The sequence below is a fragment of the Heterodontus francisci genome, chromosome 13 (assembly GCF_036365525.1).
Source record: "Heterodontus francisci isolate sHetFra1 chromosome 13, sHetFra1.hap1, whole genome shotgun sequence".
In the NCBI taxonomy this organism is placed as follows: Eukaryota; Metazoa; Chordata; class Chondrichthyes; order Heterodontiformes; family Heterodontidae; genus Heterodontus; species Heterodontus francisci.
The window spans coordinates 21,828,866-21,855,542 of record NC_090383.1 but is presented as its reverse complement, the minus strand read 5'-3'; the positions used below and the strand labels follow the sequence as shown (position 1 = coordinate 21,855,542).

At 44.9% G+C, this 26,677-nt stretch overlaps 1 protein-coding gene across 1 annotated transcript in view; it reads right to left on the bottom strand.

Annotated features, from left to right (window-relative positions):
- The window catches only part of iyd (iodotyrosine deiodinase), a 54,125-nt gene extending 37,620 nt beyond the window's left edge, over positions 1 to 16,505 (bottom strand). Inside the window, exons 1-2 of the mRNA XM_068045756.1 lie at positions 16,280 to 16,505; positions 5,744 to 5,932 (exon numbers count right to left, since the gene is read on the bottom strand). Of these exons, the coding sequence (XP_067901857.1) occupies positions 5,744 to 5,932; positions 16,280 to 16,466 (376 nt within the window). The 5' untranslated portion in view covers positions 16,467 to 16,505. The remainder of the gene's footprint in view (positions 1 to 5,743; positions 5,933 to 16,279) is intronic.
- Between the last annotated feature and the right edge of the window lie 10,172 nt (positions 16,506 to 26,677).

Here is a 26,677-nt window from a genome sequence, read left to right as displayed (position 1 = left end):
AAACCGTTCTGCGCATGTGCTCAGCTGGGAAAGCACTGATGATATCAGCACTTGGCTGTGTTGTCTGGAGTCACTTTGTAGAATATTACAGCACAGAAGGAAGCCATTTGTCCCATTGTACCTGCGGCAGCTCTTTAGGTTCTCCAATCAGTCCCATTCCATTGCCTTTTCCCTATAAGCCTGCAAAAATTTCCTTTTCAAGTATATATCCAATTCTCTTTTGAAAGTTACTATTGAATCTGCTTCTACCACACTCTCAGGCCTGCAAAAAAGATTTCTACTTTTGCCAAGTACCTTAAATCTGTGTCCTTTGGCTACTGACCCTTCTGCCAGTGGAAGGTTTCTGCTGAGTAACATCTGCAATAAACCTCCATTGGTGGCACTGTAGCCCTCTCCCCAACTCTCAGACTGATTTCCCAGTTCTGCTCTTCCAAAACTGAGGAATTCCCCTGGAAACAGTTACAGTTTACAGGCACTTTTCTCTGTTTAAAATGCGTTTCTTTCAGTTTGCTTTCTGGTCTGTAACTCGGCAGTAAAAATTTCCTTTTGGAAGCGCTCACAAGCCCTGAGGTCCCACAGCCTTTGAGAAATAAATAAATTAGTAAGTCTGTACCCCTCCACCAAATCTGCTTCAAAAATCTCTTTAAAATGTTTAGAGGGACTAGATGAAACAATCTCTTGTGACTCAGTGGTGGTACTCTCGCCTCAGAGCCAGAGGTTGTGGGCTCATAAACCCACTCCAGAGACTTGATCCAGGATTTGATCCATCCAGGATGATACTCCAGTGCAGTACGGAGAGAATGGCCACCGCTCCCGGTGGCGCTGCTGGGACTGAAGAGCTGTCGGCCCTCTGATTGGCCAGCAGCTCTTGGGGGTGGAACTTCCAACTCTGCAGGGCAGAAGTCCCAACCGAGACCAATTAAGGGCCTGGGCCACACAAACTTGCAGTGTGGCTTCCAGGCTTACTGAAGGCAGGCTCGCCTCTGACTTTGCAGCCAGTGGGCAGGGCCACCACCACAATGAAAATTACGGTCAAGGTCAGAGTAGAGAAAAATGGTAAAAGACAGAATTAAAGGCTTTTTATCTGCATTCATAACAAGATGGATGAATTGATAGCACAAATAGGAATAAATGAGTATAACAGCCGTTACAGAGATGTGGTTGCAAGCTGTCCAAGGCTGGGAACTAGATATTCAAGGGTATTTGACATTTCAGAAGGATAGGAAGAAAGGAAAAGGGTGTGGAGTAGCTCTGTTAATAAAGGATGAGATTAGTACAGTAGTGAGTTCCTTCAGAAGATCAAGATGTAGAATCAGTTTGAGTGGAGTTAAGAAATAGTAAAGGAAAGAAGTCAAAGGTGGGAGTGGTTTATAGGCCTCCTAACAGTAGTTACAATGTAGGACAGAATATAAATCAAGAAATAATGGGGGCTTGTGGGAAAGGTACTGAAATCGTGGGAGATTTTAATCTTCTTATAGATTGAACTAATCAAATTGGCAAAGATAGCCTGGAGGATGAGTTCATAGAATGTATTAGGGAAAGTTTTTTCAAACAATATGTTCTGGAACCAACCCAGGAGCAAGCTATTTTACAGCTGGTAATGTGTAATGAGACAGGATTAATAAATGACCTCATAGTCAAGGATCCTCTAGGCAAGAGTGATCATAACATGATAGAATTTTACGTTCAGTTTGAGGGTGAGAAGTTTGTGTCTGAAACTACTGTTTTAAACTTAAATAAAAGCAATTACAAGGGTATGAAGACAGAGTTGGCTACTCTGAACTGGGAAAATAAGTTAAAAAGGTAAGGCAGTAAAGAAGCAGTGACAGACAGTTAAGGAGATATTTCATAACTGTCAACAAAGATTAATTCCATTGAGAAAGACTCTATGAGAAAGATGCACCATCCGTGGCTAACTAAGGCAGTTAAAGATAGTATCAAATTGAAAGAAAAGGCGTACAATGCTGCGAAGATTAGTGGTAGGCCAGAAGATTAGGAAAATTTTAGAAACCAGCAGAAGGTGACTTAAAGAAAAGGGAGAAATTGCAGTATGAGAGTTAACGAGCAAGTAATATAAAAACAAACAGTAAAAGCTTCTACAAATATATAAAAAGGAAGAGAATAACTAAAATAAGTGCTAGTCGCTTAGGGGATGAGACTGAGGAGTTAATAACGGGAAACAAGGAAATGGCAGAGACTTTGAACAAGTATTTTGTATCTGTTTTCACAGTAGAAGACACAAAAAGCATCTGAAGAATAGTAGAAAACCAAAAGGCAGCAGGGAGGGAGGAACTTAAAGCAATCGCTATCACTAAAGAAAAAGGATTAGGAAAACTAACAGGACTAAAGGCTGACAAGTCCCCTTGACCTGATGGCCTCCATCCTAGGGTGTTAAAAGAAGTGGCTGCAGAGATAGTGGAAGCATTGGTTGTAATCTTCCAAAATTCCCTAGATTCTGGAAAGCTCCCAGCACAAATGTAACACCTCTATTCAAGAAGTGGGGGCAGGTGTGGGGGTGAGCGACAGAAAGTAGGAAACCAAAGGCCAGTTAACCTAACATCTGTCACTGGGAAAAAGTTAGAAACCATTATTAAGGATGTAGTAGTAGGACATTTAGAAAAATCAATGCAAAGTCAACATGAGAGGGAAACTGCTAGGTCCCCACCTGCCAAGAATGAGGCACATTAATTTTTTCATGAACATTGATTTTAAACTGTTATTGGAGTGAGGGGAGGACTTGTTGAACAGATCAGCCGCGGCTAGAAAAGACATTTGCATATTAACAGACAGTGTTTAGAAGGACAAAACAGCCATTCCCTGACATTCAACCCACAATGGGACTTTGAGCACCAGACATTGAAGGTGGGGGAGCTTGCATTCCAGGTTAACTGCCAAGATGGCCAAATACATAAACGGACATGGTCAAACCAGCTAGTCACAGAACTAACCTGCTGGACAACCTGTGTTTTTTGAATTTGTACAAACAGTTTGGGCAGAAGTTCTGTTTGCTCCTGGACTGAGAAGATCTCTCTCCTGTCTGCTCCCATCTCTTTCTCACAAGTCTCTGAATCCACTGAAGACACATGGACCCCAAGAGAGAAAGGTCTCCTACAACGAACAAGATTTAAGAAGAATTCTGGGCCCCAAAGAAAAGCAAGATCTACCTACAATCAAGGACTCTACAGTGAGCACGAAGAACCATAACAACAACTCTTCAGATATTGCCTCAAACCTTCCCACTTTATTTTTCTTCTGCTCTATTATGTCTCTATTTGCATGTGTGTATCGCATATGCATGTTAGCATGGGGTGCGGTGTGTATCCATAGGCGTTAACTGAATTAGAGTTTAGGTTTAATAAATGTCAACTTTTCTTCTTTAAGCCTAAAAATGCCTGTTTGTGCTGGTTTCTTTGCCTTATAATTGGAAAGCGTTGAGCAAGAATTCACCAAGGGGGATCTAAAAACACAGTGTGTCGAAAATTAAACCCTGTTACAGAAAGACCAGGTGAAGGCTGAAAGGGAACCCTAGACCTCTTTCTCACCTAGTTGTAACATGTTTGACAAATTTATTAGAGCTATTTGAGGATATTACAAGCAGGGTGGATAAAGGGGAACCAGTAGATTTAGTGTATTTGGATTTCCAAAAGGCATTTGATAAGGTGCCACATAAAAGGTTACGACACAAGTTAAAAGCTCATGGTGTTGGGGGTAATATAGTAGCAATGGATAGAGGATTAGCTAACTAACAGGAAACAGAGAGTCGGGATAAATCGGGCATTTTTGGGTTGGCAAACTGTAACTAGTAGAGTGCCACAGGGATCAGTGCTGGGGCCTCAACTATTTACAATCTATATGAATGACTTGGATGAAAGGACGAGTGTATTGTAGCCAAATATGCAGACAATACAAATATAGGTAGGAAAGCAAGTTGTAAGGAGGACACATAGTGTCTGCAAAGAGATATAGATAGGTTAAGTGAGTGGTTAAAATTAGTCAGATGGAATATAATGTGGGGAAGTGTGAGGTTGTCCACTTTGGCAGGAATAATAGAAAAGCAGAATATTGTTTACATGGAGAGAGGCTGCAGAATGCTGCAATAAAGAGGGATCTGGGTGTCCTTGTACATCAGGGGTCACCAACCTTTTCTATAGTGAGAGTTACTTCTGATATAGGAAAAATATCATGAGCTAGCCCCCTGCTCGCTTCGCCCCCTCGCTTGCTCTGCTTCCTCTCACTCTGCCCCCCCCCCCAACTATGCCCCGTCCCTGATCCCTCCGCGCCCCCACTTGCTTCCCCCACCTCGCCGCTTGCACGTCGCGTTGTGACGTCAGTACGTGGTGACGTCAGTGCGCATGGTGACAGCAGGGTGCAGTAACGTCAGTGCCCTGGATGTCAGGACATGCATGCGCCGATTAATACTGGCAGGATGATGTGGCCGATCAGACTGCATCGTCAGGAGCTTTATCGACGTGTTGACAACCTCTGTTGTATATGAATCACAAAATCTGATTCAGGTACAGCAAATAAATAGGAAGACAAATGAAATGCTGGCATTTATTGCAAGAGGGTTGGAGTATAAAAGTAGGGAAGTCTTGCTACAACTGTACAATGCATTGGTGTGACCACACCTAGGGTACTGCGTACAGTTTTGGTCTCCTTACTTAAGGAAGGATATACTTGCATTGGAAGCAGTTCAGAGAAGATTCCTGGGATGTAGGGGTTGTCTTATGAGGAAAGGTTACACAGGTTGGGCCTATACTCACTGGAGTTTTGAAGAATGAGAGGTGATCTTATTGCAACAGATAAAATTCTAAGGGGGCTTGACAGTGTAGATGCTAAGGATGTTTCCCCTCGTGGGGGATCTAGAACCAGGGGGCACAGTTTCAAAATAAGGGATCTCCCATTTAAGATGGAAATAAGGAGGACTTTTTTTCTCTCAGAGGGTCGTTAATCTTTGGAATTTTCCTCCCCAGACAGCAGTAGAGGCTGGGGCATTGAATATATTCAAGGATGAGTTCGACAGAATTTTGATCTACAAGGGAGTCCAGGGTTATGGGGGGCAGGCAGGAAAGTTGAGTTGAGGCCACAATTGGATCAACCATGATCTAGTTGAATGGACGAATGGTCTATTCCTGCTCCTCCTTCTTTGTTCTTATGTTTTTATGAAGGAAGGATGGAAGGACAGAAAGGAAGGAAAGAGAGAGAGGATGGAAGGAAGGGGAGAGAGAGAATGGATGGCGAGAGAGAAAAGAAAGGAATGAGAGAGAGCATGGATGGAAAATGGAAGGAAAGCAAGAGGAAGGAAGAAATCAGAGAGAGGGTATGAAGGAAGTGAAGAGAGGCAAGAAGGAATGGAGCAAAGGAAAAAGAAGTAGGAAGACAGTGAAGTAGGATGGAAGCAGAGAGTGGTAGTCAAGAGGTAGGAGAGAAGAAGGGACAGTAAGAAGGAGGAGAGAGAAGTTGGAAGCAGGGCAAAAGGAGGGAGTTAGGAAGGAGGAATAGGTAGGAAGAAAAGAGGAAGGAAGGAAGGAGAAAGAGGAATGAAGGAGTGGGAGGAAGAACGAGAAGGAAGAAAGGAAGGATAAAGAAGAGGAGTAAGAAGGAAGGAAAGAACCTGATTACATCCTCAGGAGGTCCACCAGTGCCAATGAATTCCTATTAAATTGAAATTCTCTGCTCCAGAATACTGTTGAATTTTCCAGATTTTTTTGTTGCAACTGAGAATAAAGTGGTTCGATTCTACCTGCTGTCCTGATGACACTGTCAATCACCTCCCTCGGTATCATTTCCTCACTGAAAAAGCGAACACTCCTTCTCACATTCATGAGCTGGTAAAACGAGTTGGCTCTGCGAATCATTTCATCCTCTGAGTAATGCTGTGGAGAATATGGAATATGCTGGACCTCAAGATCTTTTTCAAGAAAATCCCCAGCTGGAAATGAAAGGATCATAGTGAAATTTGGTGGGTTAAACAGAATTAATCATTCAGTATCGGACACAAAACAAAAAAATATCTGAATTAAAAGATGTCAGAGCACAAGCTATCCACAAAACTGGTGGCCTAGAAGGTATTTAGTCTAGAGTCATTGGCCCACTCCAGTAAGCAGACCTCATGTTCTCTATGATCTGGAGTGTGGCAGATTGAAGTCAATTCAAATAAAAATCAAGAGAGATGTAAAAACAGGTTGCCGACTCACTATCACTTGTTTTGCACTATCACACAAAGTTAAGATCGACCCAAACCTGTTAAACTAACTTGCCTGTAATTATCTGTGTTTCCCTTTTTTGACTACATTGGCACCACACTCAAGAGAGCCCTGAACTTCTAGGGCCTTGGCAATTTACTTCTTCAATCACACAACGAGGGAGAAACATGACTCTCGCCTGAAACAGGCAGTTTCAGTGCAGCGATCATCTGCACTGGCCTATGCCAACCTGAGACCCGAACCAAAATCAGCATCGGGCTGCACTTGAATGGAAGCAGCCAGTTATGGGCAACAAACCAGGCATCTCGATGGTCAGGGCCTAGGAATCTTGATCAGCTCCTGCACTGAGCTGGCCCACAGGTAGATATTGAGGGGAGGTGGAGCCAAGGGGTGGGGTGGGGTGGGGGGGGGGGCGGCGGAGGGGTGAGCTGGAACAGCAGTGGCCTTCAGTAGTTTTGTGGAGACAGAAAGTGCACGTTTTTCCTGATTATACACAGATTTTTCATCAGTCTTCTCCAGTAAGTGTATGACCCCAGTTTGCATTGTAAAGCAGCCCTATGTTTCAGGCTAATATAAAAATAAGAAATGCTGGAAATACTCAGCAGGTCTGGCAGCATCTGTGGAGAGAGAGGCAGAGTTAACGTTTCAGGTCAGTGACCTTTCATCAGAACTGACCTGACCTGAAACGTTAACTCTGCTGCTCTCTCCACAGATGCTGCCAGACCTGCTGAGTATTTCCAGCATTTCTTGTTTTTATTTCAGATTTCCAGCATCCGCAGTATTTTGCTTTTATTTCTATGTTTCAGGCTGGCAGGTTGCTTGCCTATTTAGAGGCCTAGCTGAATATGGTATCAGATGGGCCTTGTATGTTAATGGAGTAGTCAAAGAGCCCCCTCCCAATTTTCAAAAGCTAACCACCTATCTTTTAGGTGCAAAGCAGCCAAAAGGGAATTTCTTCCCCGTGACCATGCAACCATTTCAATCACACAGTGACCACTGTAACCAGCTCAGTCAAATGAGTGACTATGAATGCAACCAATTCAATCACACTGTGACTACTATAACCAGTTCATTCACGAGTGACTACCAATGTAACCAGCTAAATCATACAGTGAGTACTGTAACCAGTTCAGTCACAACCTTGGATAGGGTGCAGAACAGATTTACTAGAATGGTACCAGTGATGATGAATTTCAGTTATATGGAGAAACTGGAGAAGCTGGAATTGTTCTCCTTAAAGCAGATAGGTTAGAAGTGTTCAAAATCCTGAATGGTAAATAATAGCAATAGTAATAATAGTAAATAAGGAGAAACTGTTTCCAGTGGCAGAGGGTTGGTAACTAATGGACAAAGATTTAAGGTGATTGAGAGAAGAACCAGAGGTGACATAAAGAAACATCATTTTACAAAGCGAGTTGTTGTGATCTGGAATGTACTGCCTGAAAGGGTGGTAGAAGCAGATTCAATAGTATCATTCAAAAACAAATTGGATTCTTGAAGGGAATTCTTTTACAGAAGGAAAAGCAGGGGTGTGAGATTAATTGGATAGCTCTACCAGAGAGCCAGCACAAGCACAATGTGCCAAATGGTCTCCTTCCGTGCTGTATCATTCGATGATTCTACATGAATGATTACCGATGTAACCAGTTCAGTCATTTTAGTGATGACCAATGTAACCAGAACAACTTCTGGTTATTTCTCATATTCTCCACCTACAAGTGTCCAGCTTTCCAGAAGTTAGTGGAGTAAATGCTAGCCATGAGTAGCAGCAACAGTCCAATGAACAGAGCGTCCTCCTCATGGAAGAATCTACAGAAGAATGGAGAGAAGTTGCAAGAGAGCATCCTTTGTCAAGCCTGAACAATGTGTTTAAGTCAACTTGAAGAAGTCATGCAGTGAGTTCCATGAATTCAATCTTGGCAGAAAGAACCTTTTGAAAGCAGCAAAGAGCAACAGAAAAAACACTTTAAAACTTGAACATTTTTTTTTACACAGACAGTAGTTAGAATGTGGAACTTACTACCACATAGAGTACTTCAGGTGCATAGAATAAATGCATTTAAGGGGAAGCTAAACAAGTACATGAGAGAGAAAGGAATAGAAGGATATGCTCATACAGTTAAATGAAGTAGGGTGGGAGGAAGCTTAAACACTGGCAGAAACCATTTGGGCCGAATGGCTTCTGTATGTGCACCCAGTCAAACACTTTCATAACCTTAAAGACCTCTATCAGGTCACCCCCTCAGCCTTCTCTTTTCTAAAGAGCCCCAGTCTGTTCAGCCTTTCCTGATAGGTACATAGGAACATAGGATCATAGGAGTAGGAGTAGGTCATTCCGTCCATTGAGCCTGCTCTGCCATTCAATTAGATCATGACTGATCATCTGCCTCAATGCCACTTTCCCACACTATCTCCATATCCCTTGATATCATTGGTATCAGATTATTGTTATTATTACAACCTCTCAATTCTGGTATGATTCTTGTAAATCATTTTTGCACCCTGTCCAGTGTCTCTATATCTTTTTTATAGTTTGTGAGGATAAATACCCAACTTAATAAAACTAATGTCAAGTAATAGAGTTGTTACTCTTGCCTTCTAAAGGATGATGAGTGTACTCAGGGAGGGAGACTAAGATTAGGGGGCATAAACGTAAGATAATCACTAATAAATCCAATAGGGAATTCAGCGGAAACTTCTTTACCCAGGGAGTGCTTAAAATGTGGAACTTGCAACCACAATGAGTAGTTGAGGAGAATAGCATAGAGGCTTTTAAGGGGAATCAAGATAGACATATGAAGAAGAAATAGGTTATGCTAATAGCATTGAATGAAGAGGGGTGGGAGGAGGCTCATGTGGAGCATAAATACTGGCACAGACAAGTTGGGCCAAAAGGCCGATTCCTGCGCTGTGCTATTTATGTATTTCTACATAAACATTACAAGCCTATCTCTGACTATGGTGTCAGTTGCCAAAGGTGCATATTGATCACTGAATTTATCTTTTCTAATGAGTTAGAAGTAGGTTGATAATTAACTGAGTTAATGGCTAACTGTTTCACACAGCAGCTCTATAACCATGGAAAACACATGTTTTCCCAACACAGACTTTCCTTGTGTGGGGCAAAGACAATTTTAATATCATGCTGCTACTCTATATCTCTCTTGAAAATGGCAGCAGTTCAAGAAACCAAAGTCACCTCTGAGTCAGAAAGTTTTGGGTCCAGTCCCATTCCAGAAACTTGAGCACATAAACTAGGGTGACACTTGTAAAGGAGTACTGAGGGTGTGCTACACATTCAGAGGTGCTGACTTTCATGTGAAATGTTAAACATCAGCTCCATCTGTCCTCTCACGTAGATGCAAAAGATCCCATGGCACTGTTTGAAGAAGCGGAGGGGAGTTACTTGCACCTTTGCAACATTGCCTGCCCCCAAATCTGGCTCAGTTCAATTGCTGCTGAAATCCTCGTCCATGTCTTTGTTACCCCTAGTCTTGACTAATCCAATGCTGTCCTGGCCAGTCTTCGAGTTTCCATCCTTCATAAATTTTGAGCTCATCCAAAAGTCTGCGGCCAGTAGCATAACTCACACCAATTCCCATTCACCCATCATCCCTGTGCTCCCTGACCTACATTGATTTTCAGCCTTGATTTCAAATTCCTCCATGGCCTCACCCCTTCATATCTCTGAACCTTCTTCCAGCTCTACAACGCACCCAGGATTTCTGTGCTCCTCCAATTCTGGCCTTGTGCATCCCCGAATTTAATCGCTCTACCATTGGTGGCCATGTCTTCAGCTGCCTAGGCCTTAACCTCTGAAATTCCCTCCCCTAAGACTCTCCACCTCTCTAGCTCTTTCTTCTCCTTTAACATTCTCTTTAAAAGCTATCTCTCTCACCAAGCATTTAGTTACCTGTCCTAATTTTTTTAATGTGGCTTGGTGTCAAATTTTGTTGGATAATGCTCCTGTGAAGTTCCTTAGAACATTTTACTGCATTAAAGTGACTATTTAAATGCAAGTTTTGTTTGTGTTCTCCAGGCCAATATTTATCCTTCAACCAACATAAATAACTTAAATTATCTGGCCATTATCATGTTGAACAGTGGTAGCAGTGAGAGTGCGAGCCAGGGGGCAGCTGGGAAGGTAAGTTTCAGTATACAGTACTTACCTAGCGATTCGGCAGCTTCTTTTTGAACAGCGGTAGCAGTGAGAGTGCGAGCCAGGGGGCAGCTGGGAAGGTAGGTTTCAGTATAAAGTACTTACCTAGCGATTCGGCAGTTTCTTTTTGAACAGTGGTAGCAGTGAGAGTGCGAGCCAGGGAGCAGCTGGGAAGGTAAGTTTCAGTATACAGTACTTACCTAGCGATTCGGCAGCTTCTTTTTGAACAGCGGTAGCAGTGAGAGTGCGAGCCAGGGGGCAGCTGGGAAGGTAGGTTTCAGTATAAAGTACTTACCTAGCGATTCGGCAGTTTCTTTTTGAACAGTGGTAGCAGTGAGAGTGCGAGCCAGGGAGCAGCTGGGAAGGTAAGTTTCAGTATAAAGTACTTACCTAGCGATTCGGCAGCTTCTTTTTGAACAGCGGTAGCAGTGAGAGTGCGAGCCAGGGAGCAGCTGGGAAGGTAAGTTTCAGTATAAAGTACTTACCTGGCGATTCGGCAGCTTCGGCAGGGTGGGAAAAAAAACCTGAAAAAGTGACGTCACAGGAAAGCTGTGACCTGATTGGCTGGTTGGGAATCTGTACCGAATTTGAAAATAAAACTGATAAAAATTGATTAAAACACTAATTAACTAATTAATAAGTAGAGTAACTAAACCAGAGGGAGGAGATTACTGTATTTAGACAGCATTTAATATTTATTGTAGAAATCTAGCATTAGGGACCACATAGTGAAGTGTATCATAATTTAGTAAGGATTTAATAAGTATTTATTTATTTTATATCAATTAACTAATTAGTGATAGAAATGACAGTTAGAGGGGTGAAGTGCTTCACCTGTGAGATGTGTGCAGTCCGTGACGCTTCCAGCGTTCCGGGCGACTACATCTGCAGGAAGTGTACCCAGTTGCAGCTCCTCACAGACCGCATGGATCGGTTGGAGCGGCAACTGGATGCAGTTAGGAGCATGCAGGTGGCGGAAAGCGTCATAGACACGAGTTTTAGAGAAGTGGTTACACTCAAGGTGCAGGCAGATAGATGGGTGACCGCTAGAAGGGGCAGGCAGTCAGTGCAGGAATCCCCTGTGGCTATCCCCCTCTCTAACAAGTATACCGTTTGCATATTGTTGGGGGGGATGGCCTATCAGGGGAAAACAGCAGCAGCCAGAGCAGTGGCACCACGGTTGGCACTGTTGTTCAGCAGGGAGGGACAAAGCGCAGAAGAGCAATAGTTATAGGGGACTCTATAGTCAGGGGCACAGATAGGCGCTTCTGTGGATGTGAGAGAGACTCCAGGAAGGTATGTTGCCTCCCTGGTGCCAGGGTCAAGGATGTCTCTGAACGGACAGAGGGCATTCTGAAGGGGGAGGGTGAACAGCCAGAGGTTGTGGTAAACATCGGTACCAACGACATAGACAGGAAGAGTGATGAGGTCCTGCAGGGGGAGTTTAAGGAGTTAGGTAGTAAGTTAAAAAACAGGACCTCTAGGATTGTAATCTCTGGATTACTCCCTGTGCCACGTGCCAGTGAGGCTAGAAATAGGAAGATAGTGCAGCTAAACACGTGGCTGAGCAGCTGGTGTAGAAGGGAGGGTTTCAGATATCTGGACCATTGGGCTCTCTTCAGGGACAGATGGGACCTGTACAAGAAGGACGGGTTGCATCTAAACTGGAAGGGCACTAATATCCTGGCTGCAAGGTTTGCTAGCGTCACTCGGGAGGGTTTAAACTAGTGTGGCAGGTGGGTGGGAACCAGAGCAGTAGGACAGCAAGTGAAGTAAATGAGGAGGGCATAGTAAATAAGGCCAGTAGGACTAAGAGGAAGAGCAGGCAGGGAGATGTTGCTGAGCACAGCGGGACCGGTGGTCTGAAGTGCATTTGTTTCAATGCGAGAAGTATAACAGGTAAGGCAGATGAACTTAGAGCTTGGATTAGTACTTGGAAATATGATGTTGTTGCTATTACAGAGACTTGGTTGAGGGAAGGGCAGGATTGGCAGCTAAATGTTCCAGGCTTTAGAAGCTTCAGGCGGGATAGAGGGGGATGTAAAAGGGGTGGGGGAGTTGCATTACTGGTTAAGGAGAATATCACAGCTGTACTGCGGGAGGACACCTCAGAGGGGTCATGCAGCGAGGCAATATGGGTGGAGTTCAGGAATAGGAAGGGTGCAGTCACGATGTTGGGGGTTTACTACAGGCCTCCCAACAGCCAGCGGGAGGTAGCGGAGCAGATATGTAGACAGATTTTGGAAAGATGTAAAGGTAACAGGCTTGTAGTGGTGGGTGATTTTAACTTCCCCAATATTGACTGGGACTCACTTAGTGCTAGGGGCTTGGATGGGGCAGAATTTGTGAGGAGCATCCAGGAGGGCTTCTTGAAACAATATGTAGATAGTCCAATTAGGGATGGGGCCATTCTGGACCTGGTATTGGGGAATGAGCCCGGCCAGGTGGTCGAAGTTTCAGTGGGGGAGCATTTCGGGAGCAGTGACCATAATTCCATAAGTTTTAAGGTACTTGTGGATAAGGATAAGAGTAGTCCTCGGGTGAAGGTGCTAAATTGGGGGAAGGCTAATTATAACAATATTAGGCAGGAACTGAAGAATTTAGATTGGGGGCGGCTGTTTGAGGGTAAATCAACATCTGATATGTGGGAGTCTTTCAAACGTCAGCTGATTAGAATCCAGGACCAGCATGTTCCTGTGAGGAAGAAAGACAAGTTTGGCAAGTTTCGGGAAGCTTGGATAACACGGGATATTGTGAGCCTAGTCAAAAAGAAAAAGGAAGCATTTGTAAGGGCTGGAAGGCTAGGAACAGATGAAGCACTTGAGGAATATAAAGACATTGGAAGGAACTTAAGCAAGGAGTTAGGAGGGCTAAAAGGGGTCATGAAAAGTCATTGGCAAACAGGATTAAGGAAAATCCCAAGGCTTTTTATACATATATAAAGAGCAAGAGGGTAACCAGGGAAAGGGTTGGCCCACTCAAGGACAGAGATGGGAATCTATGCGTGGAGCCAGAGGAAATGGGCGAGGTGCTAAATGAGTACTTTGCATCTGTATTCACCAAGGAGAAGGACTTGGTGGATGATGAGCCTAGGGAAGGGAGTGCGGATAGTCTCAATCATCTCATTATCAAAAAGGAGGAGGTGTTGGGTGTCTTGCAAAGCATTAAGGTAGATAAGTCCCCAGGGCCTGATGGGATCTACCCCAGAATACTGAGGGAGGCAAGGGAAGAAATTGCTGGGGCCTTGACAGAAATCTTTGCATCCTCATTGGGCTACAGGTGAGGTCCCAGAGGACTGGAGAATAGCCAATGTTGTTCCTTTGTTTAAGAAGGGTGGCAAGGATAATCCAGGAAATTATAGGCCGGTGAGCCTTACGTCAGTGGTAAGGAAACTATTAGAGAGGATTCTTCGGCACAGGATTTACTCCCATTTGGAAACAAACGAACTTATTAGCGAGAGACAGCATGGTTTTGTGAAGGGGAGGTCGTGTCTTACTAATTTGATTGAGTTTTTTGAGGAAGTGACAAAGATGATTGATGAGGGAAGGGCGGTGGATGTTGTCTATATGGACTTTAGTAAAGCCTTTGACAAGGTCCCGCATGGCAGACTGGTGCAAAAGGTGAAGTCACATGGGATCAGAGGTGAGCTGGCAAGATGGATACAGAACTGGCTCGGTCACAGAAGACAGAGGGTAACAGTGGATGGGTGTTTTTCTGAATGGAGGGATGTGACTAGTGGTGTTCCGCAGGGATCAGTGCTGGGACCTTTGCTGTTTGTTGTATATGTAAATGATTTGGAGGAAAATGTAGCTGGTCTGATTAGTAAGTTTGCGGACGACACAAAGGTTGGTGGAGTTGCGGATAATGATGAGGATTGTCAGAGGATACAGCAGGATATAGATCGGTTGGAGACTTGGGCGGAGAAAAGGCAGATGGAGTTTAATCCAGACAAATGTGAGGTAATGCATTTTGGAAGGTCTAATGCAGGTGGGAGGTATACAGTAAATGGCAGAACCCTTAGGAGTATTGACAGGCACATAGATCTGGGCGTACAGGTCCACAGGTCACTGAAAGTGGCAATGCAGGTGGATAAGGTTGTCAAGAAGGCATTCGGCATGCTTGCCTTCATCGGTCGGGGCATAGAGTATAAAAATTGGCAAGTCATGTTGCAGCTGTACAGAACCTTAGTTAGGCCACACTTAGAATATTGCGTGCAATTCTGGTCGCCACACTACCAGAAGGACGTGGAGGCTTTGGAGAGGGTACAGAGGAGGTTTACCAGGATGTTGCCTGGTCTGGTGGGCATTAGCTATGAGGAGAGGTTGGAAAAACTCGGATTGTTTTCACTGGAACGACGGAGGTGGAGGGGCGACATGATAGAGGTTTACAAAGTTATGAGCGGCATGGACAGAGTGGATAGTCAGAAGCTTTTTCCCAGGCTGGAAGAGTCAGTTACTAGGGGACATAGGTTTAAGGTGCGAGGGGCAAAGTTGAGAGGGGATGTGCGAGGCAAGTTTTTTACACAGAGGGTGGTGAGTGCCTGGAACTTGCTGCCAGGGGAGGTGATGGAAGCAGATACGATAGCGACGTTTAAGAGACATCTTGACAAATAAATGAATAGGAAGGGAATAGAGGGATATGGGCCCCGGAAGTGCAGAAGGTGTTAGTTTCGGCAGGCATCAAGATCGGCGCAGGCTTGGAGGGCCGAATGGCCTGTTCCTGTGCTGTACTGTTCTTTGCTGTTTGTGGACTTGTCTGCACACTTGGCTGCTGCTTTCCCTACATTGTAGCAGTGACTACACTTGAAAAGTACTTCATCAGATATGAAGAGTTTTGTATTTGTCCTGAGATGATTAAAAAGGCACTATATAAGTACAAGTCTTTCTTTCTTTCCTTTTCAAACAGTGCGGCAGACCTTTAATATAAGCCCATTTCACCCTTCAGAGATGAGAGCTCCAAGGAGAATTTCGTGTTTGTAAAGTGAATCCATAGAAAAACTTAGCCAATGATACAGAAGTGTATTTCCATTGAAAGAAAGTAAATGATAGCTTTAATAGAACGACTGAAATGGCATTAAAGCAAAAATTTTATTACAATTGCCTCTTTTGCTTCCCCGGAAAGGCAATGGGGATGAAATTGCTCTTGGATGGCGTATGATACGGGCTGCAGTTCGTTATTGCCTGTTCTACACCCCACCAAAGAGATATTACAACTTTAATGTCCTTTCTGCAAAGCAGAAGAGGTAATTTAATCTCAAGAGACTGGAATGCAAAGAGGTGGAAGTTATTTTACACTTATATAAACCTTTGGTTAGACACCATTTAGAGTACTGTGTTTAGTTCTGGATACCTCACCTCAGGAAGGATATATCAGCCGTGGAGGGGGTGCAGAGAAGATTCACTGGAATGATACCAGGGTAAAAAAAGGTTAAATTATGAGATTGCATTGACAAGACTTACATTTCCCTGAATATAGAAGATTGGGGGTGAGCTAATTCATGATGGCGATTAAAGGAGTTGATAGGGTAGAGAGAAACTATTTCCCTTGATGGGGCACAACCTTAAAATTAGAAGTAGGCTGTTCAGTGGAGATGGAAGGAAGCACCTCTTCACACAGAGGATAATGGAAATCTGGAACTCTCTTCCCCAAAAAGCAGTTGAGGCTAGGTCAATTGAAAATTTCAAAACAAACATTGATAGACTTTTGTTAGGCAAGGGTATTAAGGGTAATGGAATCAAGTTAAATGGAGTTAAGAAAAAGATCAGCCATGATTTAACTGACTGGTAGAACAGGATTGAGAGGCTAAATGGCCTACTCCTATTTGTACGTTCATATGCTTTCTGCCCCACACAAGATCAACTTCACTACAATCTTCATGATAAAATTAGAGTCCAATGATTTTTTTTAACCTTACCATTCTCTTCCTTGATGAGCTCGGTCTCATCTTGCAGGTCTTCATCTGCCCAGGGTCTAGAACTGACTCTCTCTTCAGTTTTGACTTTTCTGTCTCCCTTTGCTTTTCTCTTATTGCTCCAGAGAGTAGCCAAGAAAATGCAAATCACCGCAATAATAACGGGGGTCAGAGAAGAGAAGAGAGCCATGGTGAGCAGTTCTTTGTCTGGAACTCCACTCCCCTTGGCACTCATCCAACCAGTTGATGGACTGGCCAACTCTTTTGCAACATGTAAAGTAGGCTGAGTCATTTACCCTGAAGCACACTTGTTCTCAACCAATCACAAAAAAACTGTCAGGTCATGCACCCTGTTGCCTGCATGTTATATCTTAAAGGGGTGGTGTCCATGAAAACTGCCAAACCTATATTTCTAGGAAGCATCAAGGTCATGAATTTTTTAGGACATACGAACACAAAATAAGTAGCGTTGAAGCAGCCCTTGAGGTCATTGGTATGGTCTTTCCAGAATTCCTCCCCTCCGTTTACGCTCTTGTTGTGCAGAAGGAGGCCATTTGGCCCTTCGAGGCCATTTGGCCCTTCGTGCCCATGCCATCTCTTTGAAGGAGCTACCCAATCAGTCCCATTCCCCTGCTCTTTCTACAGAGACCTGCAATCTTTAACTTTAAAAGTATATATCAATTTGCCTCTTGATGATCACAATTGAATCTGCTTCCATCACCTTTTCAGGCAGCGCATTCCAGATTGTAACAAGTCATTGTAAAGACAAAATTCTCCTTATCTCCCTTTTGAGTCTTTTGCCACTTATGTCAATCCATGTCCTTTGGTTGCTGACACTCCTGTCAGTGGAAACAGCTTCTCCCGAAGTACTCAAGCAAAACCCCTCATCATTCTGAACACCTGTATTAAAACTCCTCTTTACCTTCTCTGCTCTCAGGAAATCAATCCCAGCTTCTACTGTCCCGACTGTTCTCACAATATGGGACCTAGCTATTTTTATAATCAAAAGAAGTACAGATGAAGAGAGTACTCCTCTAATATCGGCAGTGAAAAGGGTGAATTTGACAGGTTATACATTGATAACGGTAATAATAAACTGATCTGCCATAGTGCTGTTCACATGGATTGCATTCTTACCTCACCCAACCGAGAGGTTATAACAATCATGAAAGATTGACGAGGCTGTGGTTCTTTTCTCTAGAAAAGAGAAGGCTGATGGGTGATCCAATAAAGGTATTTAAAATTATGAAAGGGTTTGATAGGGTATACGTAGAGAAGATGTTTACACTTGGGGGTTGGGGGGGCGGGGGGAGCCCAAAACTAGGCATCAAAATAAAATAATCACTAATAAATCCAATAAGGAATTCAGAAGAAACCTCTTTACCCAGCAAGGGGTAAGAATGTGAAACATGCTGCCACATGGAGTCTCTCTTCTCTCTCTCTCTGGTCTCCTTGTCTCGAGAGACAATGGGTAAGCACCTAGAGGTGGTCAGTGATTTGTGGAGCTGCGCCTGGAGTGGCTATAAAGGCCAATTCTAGAGTGACAGACTCTTCCACAGGCGCTGCAGATAAAATTGGTTGTCGGGGCCATTACACAGTTGGCTCTCTCCTTGCACTTGTCTTTTTTCCTGCCAACTGCTAAGTCTCTTTGACTCGCCACTCTTTAGCCCCTCCTTTATAGCTGTCCGCTGGCTCTGGCGATCACTGGTAACTGACTCCCATGACTTGTGGTCAATGTCACAGGACTTCATGTAGCGTTTGCAGATATCTTTAAAGCGGAGACATGGACGGCCGGTGGGTCTGATACCAGTGATGAGCTCACTGTACAATGCGTCCTTGGGGATCCTGCCATCTTCCATGCGGCTCACATGACCAAGCCATCTCAGGCGCCGTTGGCTCAGTAGGGTGTATATGCTGGCGATGTTGGCCGCCTCGAGGACTTCTGCGTTGGAGATATGGTTCTGCCATCTGATGCCAAGGATTCTCCGGAGGCAGTGAAGATGGAATGAGTTGAGACATCGCTCTTGGCTGACATGCGTTGTCCAGGCCTCGCTGCCATAGAGCAAGGTATTGAGGACACAGGCTTGAAACACTCGGACTTTTGAGTTCTGTGCCATTTTCCCACACCTTCTTGGCCAGTCTGGACATAGCAGTGGACGCCTTTCCCATGCGCTTGTTGATTTCTGCATCGAGACACGGGTTACTGGTGATAGTTGAGCCTAGGTAGGTGAACTCTTGAACCACTTCCAGAGCGTGGTCGCCGATATTGATGGATGGAGCATTTCTGACGTCCTGTCCCATGATGTTCACTTTCTTGAGGCTGATGGTTAGACCAAATTCGTTGCAGGCAGCCACAATCCTGTTGATGTGTCTCTGCAGACACTCTTCGGTGTGGGATGTTAATGCAGCATCATCAGAAAAGAGGAATTCCCTGATGAGGACTTTCCGTACTTTGGTCTTCGCTCTAAGACGGGCAAGGTTGAACAACTTGCTATCTGATCTTGTGTGGAGGGAAGTTCCTTCTTCTGAAGACTTGAACGCATGTGAGAGCAGCAGTGAGAAGAAGATCCGAAACAGTGTAAGTGTGAGAACACAGCCCTGTTTCATGTCACTCAGGACAGGAAAGGGGTCTGATGAGGTGCCCCTATGCTGAATTGTGCCTTTCATATTGTCATGGAATGAGGTGATGACACTTAGTAGCTTTGGTGAACATTCGATCTTTGCTAGTAGTCTGAAGAGACCACGTCTGCTGACGAGGTCAAAAGCTTTGGTGAGATCTATGAAAGCAACGTAGAGGGGTATCTGTTGTTCGCGGCATTTCTCCTGTAGCTGGTGAAGGAAGAACAGCATGTCAATGGTGATTTCTCTGCTCAAAGGCTGCACTGTGCCTCAGGGTAGACATGCTCAGCCAGCTTCTGGAGTCTGTTTAAAATGACTCGAGCGAAGACTTTCCCCACTATGCTGAGCAGGGAGATTCCACAGTAGTTGTTGCAGTCACCGCGGTCACCCTTGTTCTTATAGAAGGTGATGATATTGGCATCGTGCATGTCCTGTGGTACTGCTCCCTCATCCTAGCACAGGCAAAGCAGTTCATAGAGTGCTGAAAGTATAGCAGGCTTGGCACTCTTGATTATTTCAGGGGTAATGCCGTCCTTTCCAGGGGCATTTCCACTGGCTAGAGAATCGATGGCATAGCTGAGTTCCGATTTTGTTGGCTGTTCGTCCAGTTCATCCATGACTGGCAGAGACTGAGCTGCATTGAGGGCAGTATCAGTGACAACATTTTCCCTGGAGTACATGATTATGATTAGAGATACAGCACTGAAACAGGCCCTTCGGCCCACCGAGTCTGTGCCGAACATCAACCACCCATTTATACTAATCCTACACTAATCCCATATTTCTACCAAACATCCCCACCTGTCCCTATATTTCCCTACCACCTACCTATACTAGTGACAATTTATAATGGCCAATTTACCTATCAACCTGCAAGTCTTTTGGCTTGTGGGAGGAAACCGGAGCACCCGGAGAAAACCCACGCAGACACAGGGAGAACTTGCAAACTCCACACAGGCAGTACCCAGAATCGAACCCGGGTCCCTGGAGCTGTGAGGCTGCGGTGCTAACCACTGCGCCACTGTGCCGCCCTAACCTACAGTTCTAGGTAGTGCTCCACCCAACGGTCCATTTGCTTGCGTTGGTCAGTGATCGTTTCCCCTGATTTAGACTTGAGGGGGGGGGGCGATCTTCTTGATGGTTGGCCCAAAAGCTCTCTTAATGCCATCACACATTCCTCTAATGTTTCCAGTGTTGGAGGCCAGCTGAATATGACTGCATAGGTGTTGCCAGTAGTCATTGGCACAGCACCTGACTGTTCTTTGTGCAGCGCTTCTGGCTACTTTAAGTGCTACGGATGGTAACTTGCTGGGGGCTTTCTTGTAGTTCAACAGTGCAATGTGCTTGGCAGCTATGACAGGCTCCAGCTCTTCAAAGTGAGATTGAAATCAGTCTGCATTCTGCTTCTCACTTTTGCCTAAGGTCGTCATTGCTGAGTCATAGATGGCATCTCTGATGTGGGCCCACTTCGTCTCTGCATCCCCTGCAGGAGTGTTTTGAAGGTCTTTTTCAAGTGAATTTAGAAACTTGTGTAACAGCTATGGATAAGAAATTCTGTTAGTGTTGATGCGCGGGCGACCCTTCTGCTTGGAGTGATGTAGCTTGTTTGGTTTAAGTCTAACTTTGCTGCACACCAGGGAGTGGCCGGTGTCGCAGTCCGCACTGTAGAAGCTGCGTGTGATTTGTACACTGTTTATAGAGACTTGCCTTGTGACGATGAGGTCCAGCTGGTGCCAACGATGTGATCTTGGGTGTCTCCATGAAACCTGGTGACAGGGTTTGGTATGAAAGAACAAGTTGGTGATGCAGAGGTTGTGATAGGTACACAACTCCAGCAGTCTCTGTCCATTCTCATTCATCCTTCCAATGCCATAGCGCCCAAGGCAGGAGGGCCATGAGTCATGGTCGGCCCCAACCCTGGCACTAAAGTCCCCCAGCAGGAACAAATGTTCAGTATTAGGAATACTACTAATGATATTATGGAGTTCCTCGTAGAACTGGTCTTTAACTTCAGGTGGGGAGCAGAATGTTAGAGCATAGTTGCTGAGTAGGTGTACTGGGCCAGAGGAGGTGAGCAGTGGGATGGACAGTATGCGTTCCGAGCCATTTGAAGGTGGCTCTATCATGCTGAGCAAAGAGTTTCTGATGGCGAAGCCCACTCCATGCTGCCTTGGTTCTTCAGGATCCCTACCCTGCCAGTAGAAAGTGTAGTCTTGCTCTCTTAGTGGTTGGCTCGCTGGAGTAGTTGAGGTGAATACAATAGATCAAAAATCCTCAACTGGAGGTCCACTGCCCTTTCCCCTTAGGGTCCACCTAATAGACGTGGAAATTTGGAAAAAAGCGCATCCCACCTGAGACCCCATAAGTGCCGACTGGCGAAATGAGAATCAATCACTGAGGCAAGGTGACTGGTGCACCCACTGATGGCAACCTTGATCGCTGTAGTTTTAACAGGTCCACCTTGATAGGTTCCGGGGATCGCCATCCGGCTTCCCAGTGGCTGATCAGGTTAATTCTGGTATCATTGGATGCCCCTTCACCCCAGATATCCCAAAGGGCATACCCATGACAATCAGTCACAAACTTACAGATTTATCAGTCAGAAAGTATTCTTCTGCTTTACTGCTGTCACTTCGTCCAACAATGGTGGAGCCACACAGGCTTGGTACTGCCCTCTCCAGCTTAGCAAACTCTTTCATCTACTGTTGACCCAGAGATAATCCAATGTTGCAACCCAAAGTTAGCAGAAAATCGGGTCAGCACACGGGGCACAGCAGTGGAGTCGTCCTTCCACGCTCTTCCCTTGCTTAATCGGGCCAATGCAGGCAAATAGTACATCACAGCACCAACACTTTCCAGTGAGCCATTCCAGGAAGAAATCAGGCTTGGAAGTCCAGAGCAAAATGCATCCAATCATGCCCGTACGAACCAGATGAAATGAACAATGGGAAATCATTGACCAAGGTAATTCTAGCCCACTACCAGCAGAGGGCAGCACTCTTTTTTCAGACAGGTGCTTTGTTAAACATTTCCCGCTTCGAACTTAGTCTCTGAAAATTATTTTTAACTTTTGGTTAACCATTACCTCCCTCTTACTAATTTCTGCATGTTTCGGTTTATTATTTACTCGCCTTTGGTGTTGTGTTTGATTGCTCAGTAATTAATAACCTTGTCCCTTGTTTGTAAGACTGCTCACCAGTCAACCCTGAGGGGGCGTGGCTCCGAAATTAAATCTAAGACAGATCTGGGCAGCCATCTGAATAAAGCCTTCACACTGAAATCGTGAGTCTAGTTTCTTCATGCTTGGGTTACGAAACATAATATCTGGCAACGAAGATCGCGAGTAATTTAAATTTACTGACCCCAGCACCTTTCCTGTCATTGCCAGGAGATCCTCCCATTCCGTGGCGCAGATGGATTTCTGGGTTTGAAATCTACTTGCTCGCTACGGGTATGGACGGTAAGGATGTAGCAGTGACGCTCAAGAAGGCAATACTGGTGCATTGCCTCAGAGCAGAGGGCCAGTGTATATTTGAGAAGCTAATGGATGATACATCTGTGTTGGATAAGACGGTAAGTGCTCGCGAAAAATATTTTGGCCTGAGGAAAAGTGTGATGATTGAACGATACATGTTCTGCCGGAGATGCCAGTGAAATGGTGAGCCCATAATACAATATGTGGTAACGTTGTGTCAGTTGGTTTCTACATGCAAATTTGGCACACTAATGACTAATTTGTGACCAACTATTTGAAAAAGCTTCAATCACACGAATTAGGGAATGCCTACTTGTGGAGGATGATGGTTTGACTTTGGAAAGGGTCACCACCTTGGCCATTCAAATGGAATCCGCCATGTTAGATTCAAAGATGTTACACAAAAATATATCTTCAAGGTCACAGACGCAGCTTGCCCAATCCGCTCAAGTGCAAGGGTTACGGACTAAGAGACCTCAGCAGGCTCATCAACACTTGCCCTATCATAATCAGGCACCCTCAAAAACGTGCCCAAATTGTGGGTGTACCCATGGGTTCAAAACACCATTTCCGGCATAAGGAAGAAAGATGAATCACTTCACAGAGATATGCAGATCACTGAACAAGACGACTGTCATTCGACACGTGGAGAAACCTATTTCTGAGAGTGAATACGGTATGTGTATACTATTGCGGACAATAAAGTGCCTGGTCCCATGCACGGAAGTCACTTCAAGGATTGCACAGTCGCGATTGTGGGCATTTCAGTTTCGCTCATTAATGTGGGCGGGAAAGTATCCATATTGAGCGAAGACATCTACCATTGTTATTTTTTCACAACTTTCACTCTTGTGACACTCTTCAAGCTTACGGTGATTCGATTACCCCAGTCTTCAGAATGATCACAGTTTCAGTGCACTACAAAAATGTCAACCTAGACAAGTTCACGTTCTATATGGCCAAAGGCAGGAGACTTATGGAGGTAGACCCATTTGATAAGCTTGTCTTCTAACTTGCATACCCCCACCACAGCACACATTGTGATTGATGATACAGATTATACACACTATCCTTCCTTAGTCACCGGATTTGGGGAGATTGGGGTAGAGTTGACGTTTCAGGTCTGTGACCTGTGGAAGGGTCGCAGACCTGGGGCGTTGGCTTTGCTTCTCTCTCCATGGGTGCTGCCTGGCCTGCTGAGTGTTTCCAGCACATTCTGTTTTTATTTCAAATTGCCAGCATTTGCAGTATTTTGCTTTTATGATTTTTTAAGTGTTCTGCTTCCACGTTCCTAATAATAGATTCTAGCTTTTTCCCAAGAGCTGACAGTTGAACATCTTAACTCGGGGGAAATTCTGCTAGAAAAGTCTGTCCTACATTCGCATTTCTACATGTCTTGTCACAAATACTTTGAGTGACTTTGGTGCAGTGGATGGTATATTAGGAACAAACAGCTGTTCAATCCAGATATGGCTGCCAAGCATTGTGAAGTTGCCTTATCTCAATGGTCTGCATCTCCCCTACCCATCTTAAATGGTCACACGCAGGTGGCAGGTCTTATATGGGTGCAAGACCCAGGGCCACATCACAACTGAAGCGTTACGTAACCTGCCCTCACAATAGAACCATGACAACACAGAAACTGCAGGGCTGCATAAAACACAGCGAAATGATACAAACTGTGCACTTGTGTCTGCAAGAGCAACGAGGAAAGAGGTAAAGCCAAGTGCGTTAAAAACATCGGAATTTTTGAACATCACCTATTCGAAAGAAATCTGAAACGACCAAACAAAATCTGATTTCAATCTGTGGAATGGCTACTTTAGTTCAGTTTAGAGATACAGCACTGAAACAGGCCCTTCGGCCCACCGAGTCTGTGCCGAGCATCAACCACCCATTTATGCTAATCCTACACTAATCCCATATTCCTACCAAACATCCCCACCTGTCCCTATATTTCCCTACCACATACCTATACTAGGGGCAATTTATAATGGCCAATTTACCTACCAACCTGCAAGTCTTTTGGCTTGTGGGAGGAAACCGGAGCATCCGGAGGAAACCCACGCAGACACAGGCAGAACTTGCAAACTCCACACAGGCAGTACCCAGGATTGAACCCGGGTCGCTGGAGCTGTGAGGCTGCGGTGCTAACCACTGCGCCACTGTGCCACCCTTAAAATGGACATCAAAGTAGATTTATTCACAGATGACCTTGAAGAGATCACTGAGAAAAATGAAAATTCTCAGCAGAGCATAGCAAATACAATCCATCATGTAGAGGAGGGGATCATTTCAACTGAAGACCATGAGTGACAGAGAGCCAAGCAGACCACCTTAGAGCTTCTGAAAGTTTACTTGCAGAAGCTTAACGCGACTAATGGTGCATCTGAAAATATTGTGGGGACTCTAATTGGCCGACTGATGCCGCGCTGTGCAGACAGTTCGCTTCCTTTGCGCCAGATAGCCCTGAACTCTGTGTACACCATATTGTCCATTCAGTTATCATATGAAGGCGCCGATCTGGATCAGCAACAGGAGCAGCTGGAGGATCTGAACACACTGAGAGAACAGCTAGACAACAATGATGTTTCAGTCCTCTTGAACAAATGCCATCAGATCGGAGAGATAATTTCCAAGCATTTGCCCCACGAGCAGCTGTACAACTCGTTCCTCATGGTCTTCAACGGACTGTCTAACACCCCAGCTGTTCCTTAGCAGCTGCTGTGCTCGTAAAAGTCATCATTAAAAGGCGAAGCAGTGAACTGCAGGATCTGGTCTCAGAAATCCTTGATATGCTGAGGGTTGAATTTCAGACCGTTCCTTTCGAAGATGTAAAACATTCACTTCTACTTACTATCACCATTTTGGCCTGGCACAATACAGAAGCAGTTGTGTCCCATCTCCTCACCTACCCCATCCCTTCAGAGAACTGTGTCAATGATGTGTGGAGATCAGTGGCCGAAGACACTTGTGCAGTCAGGACTATCAAGGAGCTGGCGTACACACTTGGGAGAAGAACCTGCCCCATCAGTGGGAACAGAAAACCATCTGTGCCATCTGTGGGCTGTATGAGTTTATCACTAAGCCTGAGTTGGCAGAGGCGGTGAATGCCTTATTCCCACTGATCTTCAGTACTCTACTTATTTCTTTAAACAGCTGCGTTAATATTTCTCTGCTCGATCGTTCAGATACTGAATTGCAGCAGAGAGATTTTGCAGCACAATTTGAAACAATTTGAATTAGGGTGACACAGTGGCGCAGTGGTTAGCACCGCAGCCTCACAGCTCCAGTGACCCGGGTTCAGTTCTGGGTACTGCCTGTGCGGAGTTTGCAAGTTCTCCCTGTGACCGTGTGGGTTTCCGCCGGGTGCTCTGGTTTCCTCCCACAGCCAAAGACTTGCAGGTTGTCAGGTAAATTGGCTATTGTAAATTGCCCCTAGTGTAGGTAGATGGTGGGGATGTGGTAGGGAATATGGGATTAATGTAGGATTAGTATAAATGGGTGGTTGTTGGTCGGCACAGACTCGGTGGGCCGAAGGGCCTGTTTCAGTGCTGTATCTCTAAATAAAAATAAAATAAAGAAACATCATCAAGTAGGGGTTTGTGTAAGAAGTGTGTACAGACACTAAAGCTCCTTCTAGGCCAAGCAACAAATGGGGACATTATTGAAAACTTGAATAGAAATGGCAGATGGCACCAAATGATGAAGCTTCTGCAGGCCAGAGCAATGACAGAACATGCTGGCTACAGTCTGTCTCATGCCATGAACCAACTGGCCTCTCACATCATCAGGCTCCAAGACTGTCAGGCAGTTATGGTAATCATCTTCTTTGGAGAACTGCTGAAAGGTCCACTGGTTTCAGGGCCGCAGCTCAAAGACACTGTGGTAAACGGTTTGATAAGGTATTTGCTCGATGCCTCTCCTTTTACCCAGTGGCTGTGTGTCAGGGCCCTGAAAAATATTAACTTCGATGCTAAGTGATGGCCTTGGAGTGTGACGGACACAATGATAAGCCTGTTGAGAATGAGCAGAAGTCGGAGTTGCTAATGCATACGGTGCTGTCCTGCCTGAATAAGAACATAATAGATTCAACGGCAAACACCATCCAGCCCTTTGTATATCCAATCCTTCACAGATTTCAGCTACTCTTCGGGGCTGTCTGAGAAAGTGCGGGTGGAAGCATTCAGCCTGTTGGGGAACTTGACCAAGTGCAGAGTTGAAGGTTTTTTTTAAAATTCATTCATGGGATGTAGGCGTCACTGGCCAGGCCAGCATTTATTGCCCATCCCTAATTTCCCTTGAGA